Source organism: Talpa occidentalis, unplaced genomic scaffold (genome assembly GCF_014898055.3).
Source record: "Talpa occidentalis isolate TD23 unplaced genomic scaffold, MPIMG_talOcc4v2.1 talOcc4.10, whole genome shotgun sequence".
Taxonomy (NCBI): Eukaryota; Metazoa; Chordata; class Mammalia; order Eulipotyphla; family Talpidae; genus Talpa; species Talpa occidentalis.
The window spans coordinates 9281100-9299999 of record NW_023600993.1 but is presented as its reverse complement, the minus strand read 5'-3'; the positions used below and the strand labels follow the sequence as shown (position 1 = coordinate 9299999).

Sequence of the window (18900 nt, the reverse complement as noted above, 5' to 3'; positions counted from 1 at the left end):
GGAAATAAGACAAGACTGTCAATTGGTGGGACTTTTCTTTTTTGCATTGTGGGGAGGGGTGAAGTAAGACAGAGATAAGAACATGTTTTGGGGTCTCCCCTGGTAGCTCAGGTGGTTGAGCACTGCGCTGCGAAGCTGTCCGCAGCCTCTGCAGTGCTGGTTCGATCTCCGGCTGCCGGCAAGGGTCCCCACATGGCGCGCAGACCTCTCCTGCCATGCCCGCTGCTCCCCTGCAGTGTATTTCGTCAGTCTGCCTGTTCTGTTCCCTGTTCTGTCTCTGATGAATCCTCTCACCCTCCTGCGCATCTGGTCTGTACGCCGGTTCTTGTATAAATAAGTAAATAAATATTAAAAAAAAAGAAGAACATGTTTTGGCCTTTTTGTTGTATACTAAGGACTTTTTTTGTCTTTGTTTTCAATTCCTGTAATGGAGCTTCTAAAACTTTTCTAAACTCCTATCCCTAGCGATAGGAGTATCTGTTGTTCATGGTAGACCCTTTGAATAAACCTGAGTTTATGCTAAAGCACTGACCCAGGATTGGCTGGACATGCCTGAAAGACTGACCATGTGATTAGAGGGTTGGGGTTTAGGCCATCCATTAACCTGACCTCTTGACCTCCTGGGAGGGAAGAATGGCTGGAGATTGTTTTCAGTGTCATGGCCAGTGAAAAATGGCCAATCAATCATGCCAACTTAATGAAATCCCAATAGAAGCTCTGGACATTGTCTAGTTTTCCCAGCACCATTTATTAAAGAAAATTTCCTTTCTCTATTGTATGTTCCTGTCTCCTTTGTCATAAATTAGTTCTTCATATACATGTAGGTTTATTTCTGGACTCTCAATTCTATTCCACTCATCTATGTGGTAATTCTAGTACCATACAATTTTGATTACTGTAGCTTTGTAGTATAATTTGAAGTCAGACTGTGTATTACCTCTGTTTTCTCTTTTCTCAGGATTGTTTTGGCTATGTGAGGTCTTTATGGTTCTATGTAAATTTTAGGATTTTTGGTTTTATTTCTGTGAAGAATACCATTGGGATTTTGATAGGGGTTGCATTGAATCTGTATTTTGCTGCAGGTAAAATCACCATCTTAACAATAGTCTTACAATCCATGAGAATGGAATGTCTTTCCGTTTCTTTTACTTCTTCATTTTCTTTCAGTAGTGTCTTCCAGTTTTCAGTGTATAGGTCTTTCACTTCTTTAGTTAAATTTATTCCTAGGTATTTAATTCTTTTTGATGTCATCTTACATGTTATTGTTTTCTTAATTTCTCCTTCTGCTATTTTGTTGTTTCTGTATAGAAACACAATTGATTTTTATAGCCTGCAACTTTACCATATTTGTTTATTATTTATTTTTTTGGTTGAGTCTCTTAAGGTTTTCTATGTATAATATGTCATCCATAAACAGTAACAGTTTTACTTCTTCCTTTCCAGTTAGATCTCTTTTATATCTTTTCCTTGCCTGATTAATCAGGATTTCCAACACTGTTAGATAGTAGTGGGGAGAGTGGACATCCTTGTTTTGTTCCTGATGTTATAGGAAAAGTATTGAGTATGATGCTAACTTGTCAATATATGACCTTGATGATATTTAACTATGTTCCCTCTGTACCCACTTTTACTGATGATTTTTGCCATAAATGGATGCTGACCTGGCTCTATTCTTTGGTTTCTATTATTTTCTATGTGATCTTCTCTCTCTCTTTAAGTCTTTTAAATTTTGTCTGTCAATCTATGCTTTTTTTGCTTTAGTGCTAATATGGTCTAATCAATGGACCGTATTAAACCTCTGGTAAACTTAAACGGTCTGAGGGCACTTCCTGTTCTTGGTTGATCTCTTCCATGGTTTGGCTCATTTCAGATTTGGTGACGTCGTTTATAGTATGCATCTCTTCTTTCAAGAGTTAGGATAGACACATGGTATAGAATAGACACATGATTTTAATGAGAGACTGTCACAGTTCTTTAGACTTGGTTTTTATATTTAAGTGGTTTCACGGCCACCTTTTGAGGTCATTCCCAAAGTTCTTATCTGGATCATCTTTTTTGGTGCTAGAATCTTCCTACAAGGAGCTTTTGTTTGCTTATCAGTTTTAATGAAAAATTTCAAACCATACCCAAGATTGAATCCTGTATACCCATCATGCAGACTTAACAGTTACTGATTTAGCCCTGCTATTTCAACTATCCTCTCCCTCTTTTTTCCTGATATATTTTAAAACAAATCCACAAGACCCCAAGTCATTTTACCCCCCCACACTTCTGTACTTATCTCTAAAACATAAGGACAGTCTCAGAGTTAAAATATTAACAGGTCCTTGGTCTCATCAAATATCCCTTTCATATTCAATTTTCTTCAAAAATGCTTTTCAGTTATGGTTGTTGGAATTTCAGTGCTTACCTTACAGGATTCTCTTGACGGTTACATGAGTGTGGGTGTGAGCGTCCCTAGGACGGTGCCAGGTAGAGTGGTCGCTTATAGATGGAAGCATCATGCCATTTCTCTCTATCAAGGGGTGATTGGGCACTGGTCAGCACCCACTTCCTTCCTCTCCCAGATGAAACTCACACACCCTTTTCCCCTTTCCCTTGTGGTTGAAGAGGTTGGCCCTGTGGCCAGGTGACCAGCCTTTACTGGGCTTTGGAGAGAGGGGAAAGATGGCGTGGAGGCCTCACCTGGGTCCTCTCACTCCTCACTTGGTCTGGTGTGAGGCCACTTTGCAGGGTGCTGGGCACAGAGGCGGGCTACCTCATTCTCTTCTCAGTGTTGCAGGTTATTTCTAGTTTTAAATCAAGAGACTCTATTCATCGACTCAGAGGTTGGCAGAGGGTGGTTCTGCCTCTGGGCATAGGTAGGAGGGTGAGACCCCGCTCAGCGTCTGGCAGGAGCTCAGCGGCTGTGGAAATGCCCTTTGTCAGCGAGAGCGCTAAGAACACAAAGGGAATGTCTGGGGTCCCATCAGAGTGTTGGGCTGAACCTTTATTTCACCTTGAAGAAAACAGGGCCCAGGGAGCTTGGCAAAACCAGGCAGCCTGCGCAGTGAGCAATCAAGGCGGACATCAGGACCGATGGGGCTGGAGAGGGCCTAATAAATTGCGTCCCTCACCAGACCAGTGCTTTCTGTTCCCTGGGTGGGCCACATGTGCTGCGCTCTCCAGCAGATTGGGAACAGCTGTCCCGAGTTGTTGCCGTTGAGTCATAGCTGGTCCACGGGCCAGCGGTCGGCGCCTCTGGTCATTCCGTCCCTTTTCACGAAGCTCGAGGTGATTTGGCCCTCTCCCCAAAGATCCTGGGGAACTGCATGCTCAGCATCCTCTGCAAGGCGCTGGCAGTCTGGGCTTCCGTAGTCTCCTGCTGTGTCCTCTGCCCGGAACGGCCTCTTCCCTCAGCTTTCCGCCCCCCCCCCCCCCACCACCACCACCCTCCGCCGCCCCAATGCTAAATTCCCCTCTCTGTGCTTGTGCAGGAACGTCTCACCTCACTTTGATGTGCCTGCTGTGTTGCTGTCGCGGGTTTACATACCTTCCCTGCCGGACTGTGAGCTCCTTGAGGGCAGGGACCGGGTTGGATTCTTCTCTGAAGCCTGGGGCCCATGCAGTGACAACTGCAGACATGCGGAGGGGACAGAACTTTTATTTAAGTGCCTGAGGCCAGGCTGGTGCCTGTGTAGTGGGTTGGCCGGTGCTGTATGAGGCATCTTGGGGACTTACTGGTGGGGGAGTAGAGCCCCTGCAGTGGGCATGCTTGCTGCGGATGCCAGCCTGGCCAGCCAGCGGCCTCTGCCTGTGCCCCTGGGCCTGGGCCCTCCAGCCGCTTACCCAGTGCTCTCGGCATGGAGGACTCTGCAGGCTGCTCCACAGTGACATGTGTTCCTGCCGCTCCGAATGAAATGTGACCTGCCTTGCCTTCTTCAGTCCCCTCTGTCTCCGTCCAGAAAAATGTCTAATTGTATCTTGAACTCATTTACATTGCTTGCTTCAGTGGCCTCACTTGGCAGCTGAGGCCATATGCTAATTCCACCCTTTTCATGAAGGAATTCTGCTGATTTTACTTACTTTTTATGGTAGATTCTCCCCCATCCCAGTTCTTTTTTTCTCTTGCTCCCCCAGTAAACAGTTTCCTATGTCCACCCTCAGGCTCTTTGACTCTGCGAGCTCTGTGGCCCTCCAGATGCCCCCGACCCTCCCAGCACCTTCAATTTGGGGTTAGTCCCCAATGCCTCTGGTCTCCTTGCTTCAGAGGACTGGTTCTCTGTGCCCTGGGGATCCACTTCTACAAGGGCATGTTTGCGTCTGAGGCCATAGGGACGACACTGCTTCCCAGAACAGTCAGATTTCAGAGTGGCTCTGGCCCTCCTGCCTTACGTGCTTGTCTGGGCTGGACCCTCCTCCATGGCAGCAGAAGGCGGGAGTTGGGGCCAGTCACGTGAAGGTCTGTGTCTGAGGCCGGATCAGCCTGTGCTGCCAGTGTGACTTGGGATGAGTTTCGTTACTGCCCTGAGTCTCAGTTTCTTCATCTGTAAAATGGACCAGTGAGGACTGGTCCTTTCCCTCTGGGGGTTTGTTCTGGTCTTCTCCCAATGGACGCAGCCCTCGCTGGCCCCTGGGCCCTCTCTCTGCAGCCCCCAGGCCACCTGCGCTTCCTGGCACACAGTCCTGTCCTAGACCCATTCGCCTCAGTCCTTCGACTCCCTTGCTTCCCTTTCTGTCCTCAGCAAGCACACACCGACCTTTCTGGCATGTGCCACCAAGGACTCGAGAAGAATTAGTTAATTGCTAATGAAGGGGACATTCTAGGTAATTTAAAATACTTAGTTCTCTCTGGCCTCCCCGTTGTTTTTATTCTTCCCATAAATATTTGTTCGGCACCTTCACTAGGCTGCCAGGAAGGACAGCCAGGCCCCTATCCCAGCAGGTGAGCTGCAGGGGGGCCAGTGAGTCACAGAACAGGGGTGTCCCGGGCAGTGTAGAGACTGTGGGACACCCAGGGAGGGCCACATCATCCAGACCAAGAACATTCGCGAAAATACCTGGGCAGGGGCAGCTAAGCTGACATTTGCAAGCTGAGGTGCTAGGAGAAGGGACAGGATGGGAAGAATGCTTCCGACATGTCTCTGCCGAGGCCCTGGGGTGATAGGGAGCTTGGCTGATGGAGCAGCTGAGCCGGTCAGTGCTGCTGAGCCTGGGGCCTGAGGAATGGATTTGGGGAGATGGGGCAGCTGGATAAGATGGTGGAGGTAGGGGCCCGCCCCACCCCCCTTCCGATTCCTTGATGTGAACTCTGGTTTCCCCTCCTGATGGCTGCTCTCTTCACGCAGGTGACATAGGGCTTTTGGAAACCAGGGCTCTGACCAGCTCCGTGATCTTATGCATGTGATTGATGTGTTCCCTGCACAGTAGGGGTGTCAATTAAAGCTCCTCCACCCCAGGTATACACCCTTGCATGCTACACTCAGGACATGCTTCACTCATAGGAACATCAGGGCTGCCTTAATCTCTAGCTGTGAGGACAGCAGAACGGGCGCTCCTTCCTAGTGAAAAGGCCGTGTGCCCCTGACTTGGTGAGGATAGCTTCTGCCCTAGGAAATGCCAGTCTGGTGTTTCTGAGGGTTTCCTGCACTGTTCATCCAGAAAAATCGTTATCTCAGACTTTCTACCTACTGGGAGTATTGAGACTCAGTATGGAAATCTGTGCTTGAACGTGTAGGGAGCAGCCTCGGCAGAGGGGAACCCCTGTCAGGCACGCTTTGGCGCTTTCACGTGCGTTAGCTCCAGTCCTGCACAGCCCGTGAAGTAAGCGCTGTTCAGCCACCTCCCATTTCACATGGTGCTGCTGTGCCCTGCTTGTCATCTGAGGTGAGGGCCTCAGTCCAGGAAGCTGGGGTGTGGAAAGCTGGTCACTGTGGACCGTCCAGCACTGAAGCGGCCAAGGCCGGGGAGGGAACTTGCTCGTGGCCCAGCGAGGGACAAGGTCTGAGCTGAGGTGGTCTGACGCCAAGTCTGCACTACCCCCTCTGGGGCCTGGGTACCCCAGACAGCCCAGTGTCCTTTTCCTCTGGGACAGCCCCTTTCTGGCAGCCCCCTCCCTCCTTACTTCCATCGAGAGCAGGATGGGGGCCAGGAGCAGGCGGGCTCAGGCTGTCAGATGCACATGCTCCACAGGCCGGTCCTGGCGTGCCTCTGGCTCAGGTAGGTGGTAGCCACAGAGCTGGTGTTTACTGTTTCTTCTGTCTTTCCTTTCTAGAGGAAACTCCCTCTAGAAATCTCACACTGGGGTGCTGTTGGGCCAGTTTTGGCCCCTGGACATGTTTTGTTTAGACCATGCTGTTTAAACATTTTTTTTGAACTGGTTGTCAACATTTAAAAATTGGCAGATTTCATATCATAGTGCAGATTTTTGGCTTCTCTTGAAAAATTGAAAGATCTGGCAACTCCAGGCCCAAATTTCTGTCCGGCCATGTGGCCTGGACCCGACGACTGTCCCCCTCCAGCTGGGACGCTGGAGTGTCCTGTAGTCTCATATCTCAGCTTGCACCTTGTCCACATCACTTACTTGAGGTCCTCACAGGCCCTGCGGATTTTTATGTTTGGGAGCACTGCACCGCACTTTATCCATTCGGGACAGACCCTTGTCCAGCAGAATCTTTTGGTGAGCATGACTGTCCCGAGAACACTGGGAACAATCACTTCCATGATAAAGCACCTACTCTGTGCCCCAGGTTGAGGTTTGCATGCCTTGTCTGCAAGCCCCACGCTGCAAAATGATACCCATTTTGCAGAGTGAGCCGACATTGAGACTGGACCCTCCCTAAGCTCATGCTCTGGCCCTGCTCTGTGGAGCCTGGCCATAACCTCTGCCCTGGAAGCCAGATGGGCCTAGGTTTCCAGTGAACATGTAGCACAATATTTAGGAATTCTGTGTCTGCTGGAAAGTTCTGCTGTGTAGCTTGGTCAGCATATCCGAATGTTTTTATCCATGTCACCATAAGCTTCTAAGCTGCCCCCCCCACCCCTATGCCCACCCCTGGCCGAGGCACCCGTGGGCCGTGGATGACCCCCGGGATAGGGGCCTTTCTGGGTGAGTTTGTGTCGGGTCGCAGAGATCACTGACTGCGAAGTCAGCTCGGGCCTCCCTAGACAGTGCCTCTATAATTTACACCCCCATGTCCACCTCTTACTGTTTTGTCCAGAAGAAGCCCTTGTCTCCATATTTGGTGATTTGTCTGTTCCCCTCCTCCCTCCCCACCAAGGTGTCTGCCAAAATCCTGTATAATTCGTATCATCTCCCAAACTGTTATAGTATATGAGGGCAGAGGATAATTTAGTTATTTTTGAAAAAAGATTCTTAGCAAAAGTAAAAAAGGAGGGGGGAGTTTTCATACTCGCTGCATGAAATAGACAATATTTCCTGAAACAGGAGATACGAACCTCAAAGAATTTAAAATAAAACATTCATTTTATTATTTTTTTAAAGAAGGAAAACGAAGGGAAAAAAGTAGAATAGTCAGTCTTTTTATCCTAAGTACAGATGAAATTGATTAAACCTTAAAGACTGGCCTCCGCACACCCGGTTTATTAATTGAAGAATTTCCTCTTACCCAGAATGGGAAGTTCACATTAAAATCGAGCTTGCCCCTGAGTGGCAGTGACACTTGAGAACTGAACATTTTCCACAATCCTATTTTCTCTTCGGTGCTAGAGGAAATCCTAAAATGGTTAAAGGGGGGGAGGGGGCCTGCGCGGGGGAGAGAGAGCAGAAACCGTACATTTTAAGGAAGCCTTCTTTCATTTCCTCGTAAAGCATGAAATCAAATTATAGCTCATGGCCCACAATTATTTTATTTCTACATTTCAAATTCCATTTTCTGCTCCTTTTCACTGCTCTTGAACAGGAGTCGTTCTGTTGTGCAAAGTCAGCTAAAAAGATTACCCCAGATAGACTGCGACACAGTAGCTTAAAGAAGCAAAAAGGCTCGGCTCCCCGTTGGGGTGGAAGCCCGTGGCCCTGCAGGGCCCGCCCCTGCCACCGTCTGGAAGAGGCAGCCCTTTGGCCCCTGACCCGAGGAAGCGTGGACACCTCTGCGACTCCTGGGACGCCTGACCCGCCGCTGCTCCTCTGCCGAGGGGGTGGATGCCGTGATGCCGACCCCAGGGCGGCCCGCGCTGGCGGCAAGGAGGTGGCGGGCGGGTGCCACCGCGCCTGCCCCGCCGGCTGGACGGTCATCCAGTTCTCAGCCAGTCCTTCCCGTTTGGTCGGGGGAGACTGGATGCAGAGGCGGTGTGTCTTCTCCTGGCTCCTCCTAGGCCCTCAGCAGGCAGCAAGCGTTCTCCGGTTCTCATGTAGTGACATTCACCTCATCCGGGTTTTGCAATTTATCTTCATGTTAACTTTGACTTATGGCATGTTTGATGCATTTATTGTCGTATAAAGCTCTTCTTAATATAAATGCATTTGAGTTCCACAAAGTGACTGGAGTCAAACACACGTAAGTAATAGAGGAGGGAGTAACCACGGGGCTGCAGAATCACAAAGATGGAGCACAGATGGGGACCCTGACTTAATTCACGCTCCCTCTTGGAGCCGGACACAAATGTACCTAGATCCTCCAGCCAAGCGCTCTCCAGTCACGTGCCCAGGGGCACACTGGCCTCTTCACCAGCCTGCCTCTCAGGGGGTCCTGTGGATCTTCCTGCGCCCTGACCTTCCTTTGTATGTCCATCCAACTGGCACATCAGGCCCCAGCCTCTGAGCAGGGCAGCCCCTCGACTTCTGTGTCCCTGGGCCTCATAGGGGTACAGGCTCTGGCACTCCTGGGGTGCCATGGGCTCTGCCGACACTCGGGGCTGGGGCAGTTCAGACCTCCAGTTGGCTGGGGCCGCGACAAATGGTAACTACCTCCTTCCTGCACTTTTAGAGGGTGAATTGAAATAATGTGCATGGTACCTTCTTAGATGCTCAGTAAATGTTAACGCGCGTCTCCCCCACCCAACTTCCTGACTCTACAGTCAGCTTATTTTTTTTCATTTAAAATGTCTGAAGTGATTTCAAACTCACAGAAAAGCCGTGGGTAGTACAGAAATTGCCCGTATGCTCTCCCTCTTTGGTTATCTTGGCCATCTTCGTGTGGGCCTGGCCCCTGCCAGCTACAGGTATGTGGTCACTACAGGGGCATTGGCGAGCAGAAGGACAAAGTGTCATCCACACTTTGTACAACATTCTCTCTGTGCTTTTTACTAGCTGTGTAATAGTCTACCACAAGGATAGCCCAACGAGCTTCCCTGCTGATGGGCACTTAGGATGGCCCCAGATTTCTGCTATTGCAAATATGTTTCAAGTGCTTTTTGTATGGGATGTTGCCAGGTCACAGGGTGTGTGCATTTGCTCTTGAAGTTGGCCAGAGGCTTTCCATGGAGGCTTTGCCAGCATTTCCCCACACCTGCAGTGATAGGGTGTTTTCAAATGTTATGAGGGACAGTGTGACCTTCTGGGTAAGAGCTTGGACTCTGGAGCCTCATAGGTTGACAGGGAATGCTGGTTCCCCTTTTCTGGTTCTGTGCCCCAGTTTCCTCACCTTAAGTGAGAAAGTGACCGGGGCTTGCAAGCAGAGCTCCAGGAGTGCGCCTCTGTCGTGGGCAGTGCCCGGCAGGGCGAGAACTTACATGTGTCGACTCATTTAATTTTGGTACGTATTATTTTGTCAGCCCACCAGGTGAAAACTGGGAGCTCAGTGTAGTTTCATTTTTCTTTTTCTTTTCTTTTAGTTCTGTTTTTGTTATAGGAAGGGTATCTATTATGTGCCTGAGCTGCTTCTACTTCTTTTCTTTGCCCCTGATTCCTTCCTGACATCCCTCCGGCCGCCCCAGTCGTTGGACACCCAGACTCACTGTGGGGCCTTTGCCCTGGCCCGTCGCGCTGCCTGGAATGCTCTTCCTCAGATTAAGTGCCAGGCGCTCCTCTCCGAATGCTGGCTCAGCTTTCTCCTTTTCACGGAGACCCGTCCTGACAGCCCGGTTCAGATTGCAGCCCACCTGACTCCCTTTTGTCCTGAACCATCTTTTTCTGCCTGTTCGTTCCCTCTGGATACTTATCTTCCCCCCTTCTGTGAAATTCATGTATTAGAATGTCTGTGGGTTGCTTCTGGCCTTCCCTCACTGGCCGGTGAGCCCTGCCCGTCCTCTCTCAGAGAGAGGGATAGTCCTCCGTCTGGCCCGGCCGGGCCAGGAGGCCTGGTGAGTAGGTGTGCAGTGCAGGATGGGGTGTGCGCCGAGGCTGCTTCCATTGTGGTGACGCTGCGGTTCTCTTCATGGGCGCTTTGATGAAGGAGCTAGTCCTGGGTGGGTGCTGTGCGGTTTCAGCGTCTCTCCCCAATCTTTGGCCTCTGTCATATTTTTTTCAGGCAGAAATGTTTAGTTTCTGTGCTGTGGGGTTTGTCACTCTTCCCTTTTTTTCTTTTATGAATTTCTGGGTTTTATGTCTTTTTTTTTTTTTTTTTATAGAGGCATGCTTTATTTATTTGTTTGCTGGTTTGTTTGTTTGTTTTGTTTATACAAGCACTGGGTACAGTCAGAAGCGCGGGAGGGTGAGAGAATTCACCAGAGCGGGGAGCAGAGCAGGCAGAAGGACCGAAGTACACTGCTGAGGGGAGCAGCGGGCGGCAGGAGGGGTCTGCGCGCCATGTGGGACCCTCCTCCGGTGGCCGGGGAGCAGCCGGGGATCGAACCGGCGCCGCAGAGGCCGCGGGCAGCTTCGCAACCCAGCGCTCAACCGCTGCGCCACCGGGGAGGCCCTGGGTTTTATGTCTTACCTAAGTGTTTCTTACTTTTCAGATTCTAAAAATTGTTTTTCAACTGCAATTTCTTGCAAGTTCTTTTACCAAAAGTTTTATATTTTTATCTTTAAAACTTTGAGCCCTTTTGGTGGAATATGCAAGCTAGAGATTCAGTTTTGACGTGAGCTAGACAGCCGCCGCTGCGTCCCCGCGGAGTGGGCCCCGTTCACGGGTGTGGACCGGGAGGCCCAGACGGGCGGCGGCCTTACCCGCTTCGCAGCCAGCACGTCTCCTCACCCCACCCCCCGCCACACTCCGCGCTGCGGGTGTTTTGCACAAGCCTCCAGCATTTATCGGTTTTTGGCTTTTCTTCCTTTTGGCGGGGGTCCAGCCCCTCTGTTTGTCTGCTATCTTGTCCGCGGCTGTTTATTTTTTCCCTCGGTCTCTTACATGGGCTCCCTTTGTTGCTTCCCTGTTCCTCCACTGCTAACATCGCCCTCATTGTTCTTCGCCTGGGCCGCTCTCGTGGGTGATGAATGTCTCGTGGCGCTCTCTCCTGAAGGGCTGTGCCTCAGGTTTGGATGTGTCCGCACAGACCCTGGCAGTTCGCCTTTGCACCTTGTCTGCTCTCCTTCCTCTTTCCGTCCTCGGGGCCTTTCCCACCTGTTCTTTGGGATGCCGTAGGGTTCCCAGGAGACTCAGGAATGCAGTGCTCTGGCCAAGAGGCAGCTGGCAATAGAAAAAGCAGAAATGTTGAAGTCAGACAGCCCCGGGTTTTAGCTCTGCCCCTCCTGTTTACTGTGTGTGACCAGACCTCAGATTTCTCTTTATTAAAGTGGGAGTGTCTCCTTTTCAACTTGGGGAGGGTGAGAGCTAATGCCTGTCAAGCAGAAGTCCTGTTAGGAACCAGGTTGGTAGCATAAACACCGGGATATGAGGCAATAGGGAGTCGTGGGGACCAGGGTAAAATTGTGACTGTACAGCTGTTCTTTGCTGCTCAGCCATATTGGGTGCAGGCCTGGTGTTGCCATAGCTGCCGATTTGTAAAGATTTGTATGTGATGTCTTTTGAACTGTAGGTGCTGGCAGTGCATTCATATTCTCAGGGCACCGTGCAACTAAACAGTGCTCTCTCTAGAGCCTGCTGCATCTTTACTTGTTAGTTTGCAACCAGTGGTGTGAAGTTTGGAGCCAGGAGTTGGCACCAATCCTGCTGCAGTTCCGTGATTATGGTCACTACTTTTGCGTTTCTTGTCTGTTGAGCAGCATTCTCGTTCTGTGGGACGCTAGGTCAGCTCCACTCCTGTTTGTTTCCTGCAGTATTTGGAATGCCTGAAAATTCTGCTCTTCCATCTGGTGTAGTGCATCATTGACCCAGAGAGCAGGAAGCTGAGGTTTTGTTGTTAATATGTTGGGGGCCATGACAACTTCGGTAAGATGTCCCGCCCTCCTTGCCAGGGTCTCCTACCAGGGTTTGTCCCAGCTGGCCTGGTGGAATTCAGTAGGATCTTATGGGGGAGCCGGCCTTTGCAGTCTGGGTTAGAACGATAAGGGTTTCTTGCCCATTGGCAGACACAGTGCTCCAGACTGTTGACTGGCCCCTTCCACCAAGTCCTGTGTGGGGCTCATGGGTGCTGCTGGATTTGGGGAGGTGTTGTTAGTGCTTGTTACCCACTGCTGTTTAAACCCTTCCCCCTTCTCCTGCTTTTCTAAAGGGCATGGATCTTCTATGTAGTCGAGAGTCATAGGGAAGGCGATAGTTACTTTCCGGGCTCTTACTGTGTTGGACTTCCAAACATTAACACTGAAAGCTCGCAGTTATGGAGCTCTTAGCATCTGCCAAGTGCTGCACCTTAAGGTGTTATCTCTGGCACTAACATGAACAGAGGATTTCAGACTCTGGGAGATCCAGAGGTGCATGTGCCTGAGGCTACACAGCTGCCAGGGGTGGAGCGGGGCCTCGGCTTGCGCCTGGCTGCTTCCTCTGCTTCCCTGGGCCCTGGCACTGGAATGTGCCTCCTGACCGGCTGCCACAGTCTTCCTGCTGTGTGGCGTTTCCCTTCTCCGTGGATTTCCTTGCTCACGTGCCCCAGATCAGAATATACCAGCCCTCTGGCCTCTCTCTCGTGTATCCACGCCTGCGACTTCAGCTGGGTCAGTGGAAGCTGACATGGAGTTATTGTCCCTGTTTTTCAGATGAGGCGCGGAGTGGGAGCACGGGGAGGGCAGGCAGCTTAGGAAACGTTCCACCATCTGAGGCTGCTCATGAAAACCACTGTCTGATCAGGACCAGGGTTAGTGTCCCTGGATCCTCCTCCCGGCCCCATTGGAGGGTGTGGGCCTGGCCAGGGCCTCTAGCCTGTGGGACTCAGAGCACCTCCTGCGGACTTGAAGTGACGGTGGGTGGTGGTGGCGCAGCGGCCAGGGGGTGTGTTGTTCTCCAGGCGCAGGGGCAGGACCTGAAGAGGGTCAGGAGAGGGCTGGCCGGGTGCCTGGGCCGGGGGTGTTGTGTGCTGGGCCCAGGTTACCATTGGCCTCCTCTCACCTCCCGCTGCCCTCACTTGGTCAGTGACCTTAGTTCTTTGTGCGCTTGTGTCTTCCCGGGGCTACCTGGACCAGGGAGAGCAGCAGGCTGAGCACTTAAAATGTAGAAGTGCAGTTCCCGCTTACTAAGGGCCAGGGGGCCATGCGCCCTGATTCCCCCAACTTTTTGTTGTGGGCATCTTGGTTTAGATTCTGATTTACAGGGGAGGACATCTGGGAGCTCTGTGATTTGAATGCCTGGCCACGTGCCCCTCCGCGCTGTTCTTCTTCCCACTTGTGGCCCTTGGTTCCTGACTGTAAAATGGCCCTCTTTCCTAAGCCCCTTCTGTTTCCAGATGCTCAGTTGTGTGTTGCCAGGGCAGGACAGACTGGTGCACAGCCCCGCACTTTTCTAGACCAGGAGGAATTTGAGAGGGAAACACCAGGTTTACCTGACTTCAGGAACAGTATGCAGAGAGAGGAAAACCAAAATGCCCAAAGCTGATGCACACACAAATGAACTCTCCTTTGGTGTGGAATGGCCTGGTATGATCCAAGTCCTGACCCTTCCTGGCAGAGTCAGGGCTGAGCCTGCATCAGAGTCAGACTGGGGCTCAGTTCATGCTCTGGCTGCATGGCTTGGGATAAGTCATTTAACCTGCCTTAGTTCTTTTTGCCCATAAAATTGGGAGGCAGCAAATCCTTGGAATAAAGGAGCACACATAGCAGCAGTCATGATGGCGACTTGGGACTGCTGGGCTGCTTGCCCTGACCCCAGAGAACTGCACTCCGAGGGAGGCCTCTGACACCCACCCCACTGTCCTGCAGCACTCACAAGGGGCTGGCGTGTAAGCCCACACACATGTGCACAGTAGGCATTTTATTGGACATTAGCTCTTGCTGCTCGGGGATGCAGGGTGCTGTCGTGGAGAAGTTGATGGGCCCGAGTTTGCATCTCTCCAACTGAGTGCTTGCTCCTTGCCTTGACTTGGTTACCTCTGCTTTCCGAGCCCTTGCTTTCTCATCCACGATACCCACATTGCAGAGCCGCGTTGCAGTAAAATGAGATGAAGATAGGCAGACCACTGCTGTGCGTGCCCCAGTGGGAGCCGGTGAAGGAAGCAGTCACGCCAGCCCAGTGGCTGAGGAGTTCTGCATCTGGGGCTCTGCTCTGAGTTCTCTGCTGATGTTAGTCCCTGAGTCTGCCCTGCAGTCCAGCAGTTAGGCCCAGGGTGGTGCCCATGAAGATAGGGACCGAGGCAAGAGATGGGACCCAGGCAAGCAGAGACTCATGTATTTCCAAATGATCGTAATGGTAACAGGGTATAAATTGCTTCTGCACATTCATGTTGTTGATAACAATGTATTCACATTGTGTGGTGGACATTTAATAAATCACCAGCTAAAAATAATTTTTCTTTATTTGAAATCTAATATTTTTTCTTTTTTTACAATGTCCATAGCTTTTGATTAAGAATCAAATGTTGAATAAACATCTGATTTTGTGGTTCCTAAAATATGTTTAAATTTTTATGTTTGGTTTATTCAGCTGAAACTTTTTTTCTGAATACACATTTTCCCCTTCAATTTGAGAAGGAACATAAATTAAACTTTATTTATAAATTACTTATACTTTGTTAAATGCTGACCTTTATAAATTTTTCTTTTTTCTTGTTGACATGATTAAGATAAATAATCTACAGAATTGGCAGTTGTGATATTTAAAGGTACTAAGAAACTGTAACCCTCTTATAATTATTCTGCAAACCTTTAAAGGATTCTGTAGTCAGTACAACTAGATGAAAAGCTCTGATAGACTGAAAAATATAGAGGGTCGTTTGTAAGCAGCCAGTTTTTGACTTGTGTTTCCCACCCACTCTCTCGCTCTGTCCCTCTAGTTTCAGAATGATTTCCTACGGGGGGTTCGTGGGAATTGGGAAGGACACTGTTTGATTCATTCTGTGGAAATACTGGGGATTTTGAAAAAGACAAGACGGGCCAGCATGTCACTTCCTGTCGCCTGATCAAAAGTTTGATGAAGAATCGAGAGTCACTGGGAGCTGCTGCCAGTCAGCGGGCAGTTGCCTGACGCTGACCCCGGGCTGCCAGCAGTGCCCTCCTTGTACACGGGGCCAGCCAAGTCGCTGTGACCTCCGGTTTCCTTAGAAGTGCCTGGTGTTGGCTGCATTGCAGTGGGCCTGCGCGGGAACCCAGCCCTTTTGGAGCAGAGCCGTGTGCTCCCTGCAACAAAGCCTGCTTGTAGATGCTGGGGTAAGGCCGCAGAGGAAATCCCCACGGGCTCTGTTTGGGTCCGGTCTGCACTTAGGTTCCTGGGTCTGTCAGTGCAGTGTCACGTCCATGCCGGGATCTCAGCGGGCATTAGAAGTGAATGGGCTGAATATGTGGACTCCACAAGTCCTTCCCCTGCAGCCACGGGGCCGAGACAGGGCACCCCTGGGGAGTTTTATACGCCAATGGGAAATTGAATCTCAGAGAAAAGGAATAGATTCTTGGTTAATAAAGCAGACGAGGTGGGGGAGCTATTGTTTGCTCTGTTCACTCCAACAAAGAATGATTAAGCTGTGCCCGAGCTGGGTCTTGTGCTGGTTGCTGAATGCAGATTGAAGACCCAGGCCTTGTGTGTGGGCTCTCAGCGTGGCAGGCTTTGGGGGGTGGTGATTGGGCAGGGAGACAGAAAGCGAGGGAGGTCTGAGCAGGGGTTCCGGGCTGAGAGGACATGGAACCAGGGCAAGGCAGTGACGGGTTAACAATTAGCCTGGGTGTCTTGACCCTCATGCATGGTGGGTAGGGGGTTGTGGGAGAGGGGAGGCTGGAGAGGGGCTGGGTCCACATTGGGAAGGGCAGGCCAAGTGGCATATGGGTCAGAACAGGCACCAGCTTCCAGATACCCTCTCTGCACATATTTGCTGTGTGCCCAAGGACTATCACCTGGCTTCCCTGGGCCACCATCTGCGAAGGTGGGTCACTAATACTTAGGGAATGATGTTGAAGATCTAGAGAAGGTCAGGTGGATGGAATTGCTCTCGAAAGTCTTAAGTAACCAGCGGGGAGAATAACCTTGACTCAGTGGGCCCAGTTTTGTTCACCAGAGTGGGGGGCCCACTGGGCCTGGTGCCAGAACTCAGTCTTTGAGGGAAAACAACAGGTCAGGGATTCCCCGGGGCTTCTCCTTCAGGCTTCATCCCAGCCTGACTGCAGAGCAGGCTGCCTGGCCTGTGACCAGCGGCAGGTTTGCTTGTGGCTGGGAGGAGTGGGGGAGAAGGTGAGTGACATCTTCTGTTTCTCCTGGAGGTGGTCAGCATGGCTAGGACACCTCCCGGGAGAGCAGGCAGAAGCCCACAGAGGTGGTGGCCTGTGTGCCAGCTGGCTGCGTGATCTAGAGCAGGTGACCCCGTGACTCTGAGTCTTACCTTCGTCGTCGGGAGCACTGGGTGGTGGAGATGAAGTGGCACAACGAGTGTGCCAGCGAGAAAACCCTTCCACTTGCCTTCCCACCTCCCCCACAGGAGGGGCAGCTCAGGAGCATCACCCACAAACAGTCCTCCTCTGTCTCTCTGTGACTGTGATTTGGTCCTGAAAACCCCTCGTGGGGCAAGGGAGAAAACATTTGCATATTCTTGTGTCCTCAATATCATATCTTTTTTGGAGTGAAACGACTTTAAAACCCATGAAAAGGACAGTCACTTCGCTGACATTCGTCTTCGGAGCGTGACTTACCTCAGTTTACCTTCACCAAATTCTCTAACTTGCCCACCTGCTGTTCAACCCAGGTGTGGCTGTGCATTCAGGCCGCTGTCACAAGCAGGTGCCCGTGTGCACACACGTCCGTACACATCCACACATGCATACTCATGCACACACATGCATGGTGCTCAGCATTGATGTAGCTGAACATTGGGTTCCCTTAATCCTAGAAAGAACAGGAGCCCCCCAGTCTGAGCAGACTGGACAAAAGAAGTGAGCGACACCATCCAGTGAAGTGAGAGGGCTAGGACGAAGCACATGTGCTGTGAGGAGACCCCAGGATCCATGTCTTTATCGCCTCTTTCTTAACAAGGGCAACTCTCTCAGCCTTTGCCAGCTTTATCCCACTTGGGCATTTTCTTCCCACATAGGTGGAATGAAAACCTCAGGACTGGAGTGATAGAAAGGCTGGGGTTTGCAGTTACCCATTCCTGCTGCCATGAGCCAGTGCTCTGTCTTTTGTAGACCTCAGTTTCCTCATTTCCAATGTGGCAACAAGCCTGTCTCTTATGGTGGTTAGGAGGCTTCAGTGCTATCACTTATGTTGAAGCACCTAGACTGTGGCCTGGTGCGAGGAGGTGTGTTTACTGCCCGCTCTGCCCACTTTCATCTGAGTATTTTAATATGGCCAGTTTTGTTCCCCTGGGTCATCAGGCAATTTTTTGCAGAGTTCATCTTTCCCCTTTTTAATTCTTCTTCTCTCCCCTCAGGGGCCCAGATCATTGATCTGATGATGCTGGTTATTGATGTGACCAAAGGAATGCAGACGCAGTCAGCGGAGTGCCTTGTGATTGGGCAGATCGCCTGCCAGAAGCTGGTCGTGGTGCTGAACAAAACAGACCTCTTAGCCGAAGGGAAGAGACAGGCAGCGATTGATAAAATGACCAAGAAAATGCTGAAGACCCTTGAAAACACCAAGTAGGTATCTAAGAGAGGAACATTCGTGACAGGCATGGGGGGCACACTCCAATTCACGAGCTTGAGTCAGGCAGGCAGGTGTCAGCCTCCGTCCTAGGAGGTGGGATCTTGGTGCTGATGCCAGAGGCCAAAGAGTACAGAAACGTAAAGAAGGCTTTTCAGGAAGTTTCCTAACATGAGCAGTGGGGTCATCTGCATGTTGTTCAGAAACCCAGGCTGCCACCATCTTGTTGCCCCTGCATTGTAGGGTGTGTCTTATCTGGGTAGTCAAAGAGGGGCATGGGCCTAGCCCTGGAAGGAGCACACCCTCTTCCCATTCATCCTGTGGGTGAGGACTCAGTCCTATCTGTTAATCTTGGCCATGGCTCAGTGCAAGAGAGTCTGGAAGTGTGTCCCTGTAGCTTCTACTTAGCTCAACTCAATCATTGAAAGGGGGAAATGAGTTTTGGTGGGAGACTGGATCTTTCTGTCACAGAAGCTTGTAACACTGAATGGTTGGGTGGATGGGAGGATGGGTAAATGGGTGGGTAGTGGGGTGAATGGATGGGTAGGTGGGTGGGTAGTGGATAGGGGTGGGTGGGTCATGGATGGATGGATGGGTGGGTGGGTAGATGGACAGGTGGGTGGGTAGTGGATTGCTGGATGGATGGGTGACTGGGTGAGTGGATGGATGGATGACTGGGTCAGTGGGTGGGTGGGTGGATATTGCTGTTGGAGGGAAGACTGGGGAAGGCCAGATCATGAAGGACCTTTGTAGTATCTCAAGCTGAGGAGATGAAGTTTCATTTTTTGTAAAGTAGGGATTTATTAAAGAGTTTTGCGCAGGGGATTGACTGAAAGAAGCTTTCCCATCCAGAGGTGGCTGACTGTGGATAGAAGGATATCTTGGAGATGAAGATCCAGAAGGGAGCGGAGAC

The 18900-nt window shown here is 50.7% G+C and overlaps 1 protein-coding gene across 1 annotated transcript in view; it reads left to right on the top strand.

Moving 5' to 3' along the window:
* EEFSEC (eukaryotic elongation factor, selenocysteine-tRNA specific) overlaps positions 1-18900 on the top strand; it is a 196612-nt gene that overhangs the window by 58725 nt on the left and 118987 nt on the right. The window contains exon 2 of the mRNA XM_037524095.2: positions 17776-17983. Coding sequence (XP_037379992.1) covers positions 17776-17983 — 208 coding nt within the window. The remainder of the gene's footprint in view (positions 1-17775; positions 17984-18900) is intronic.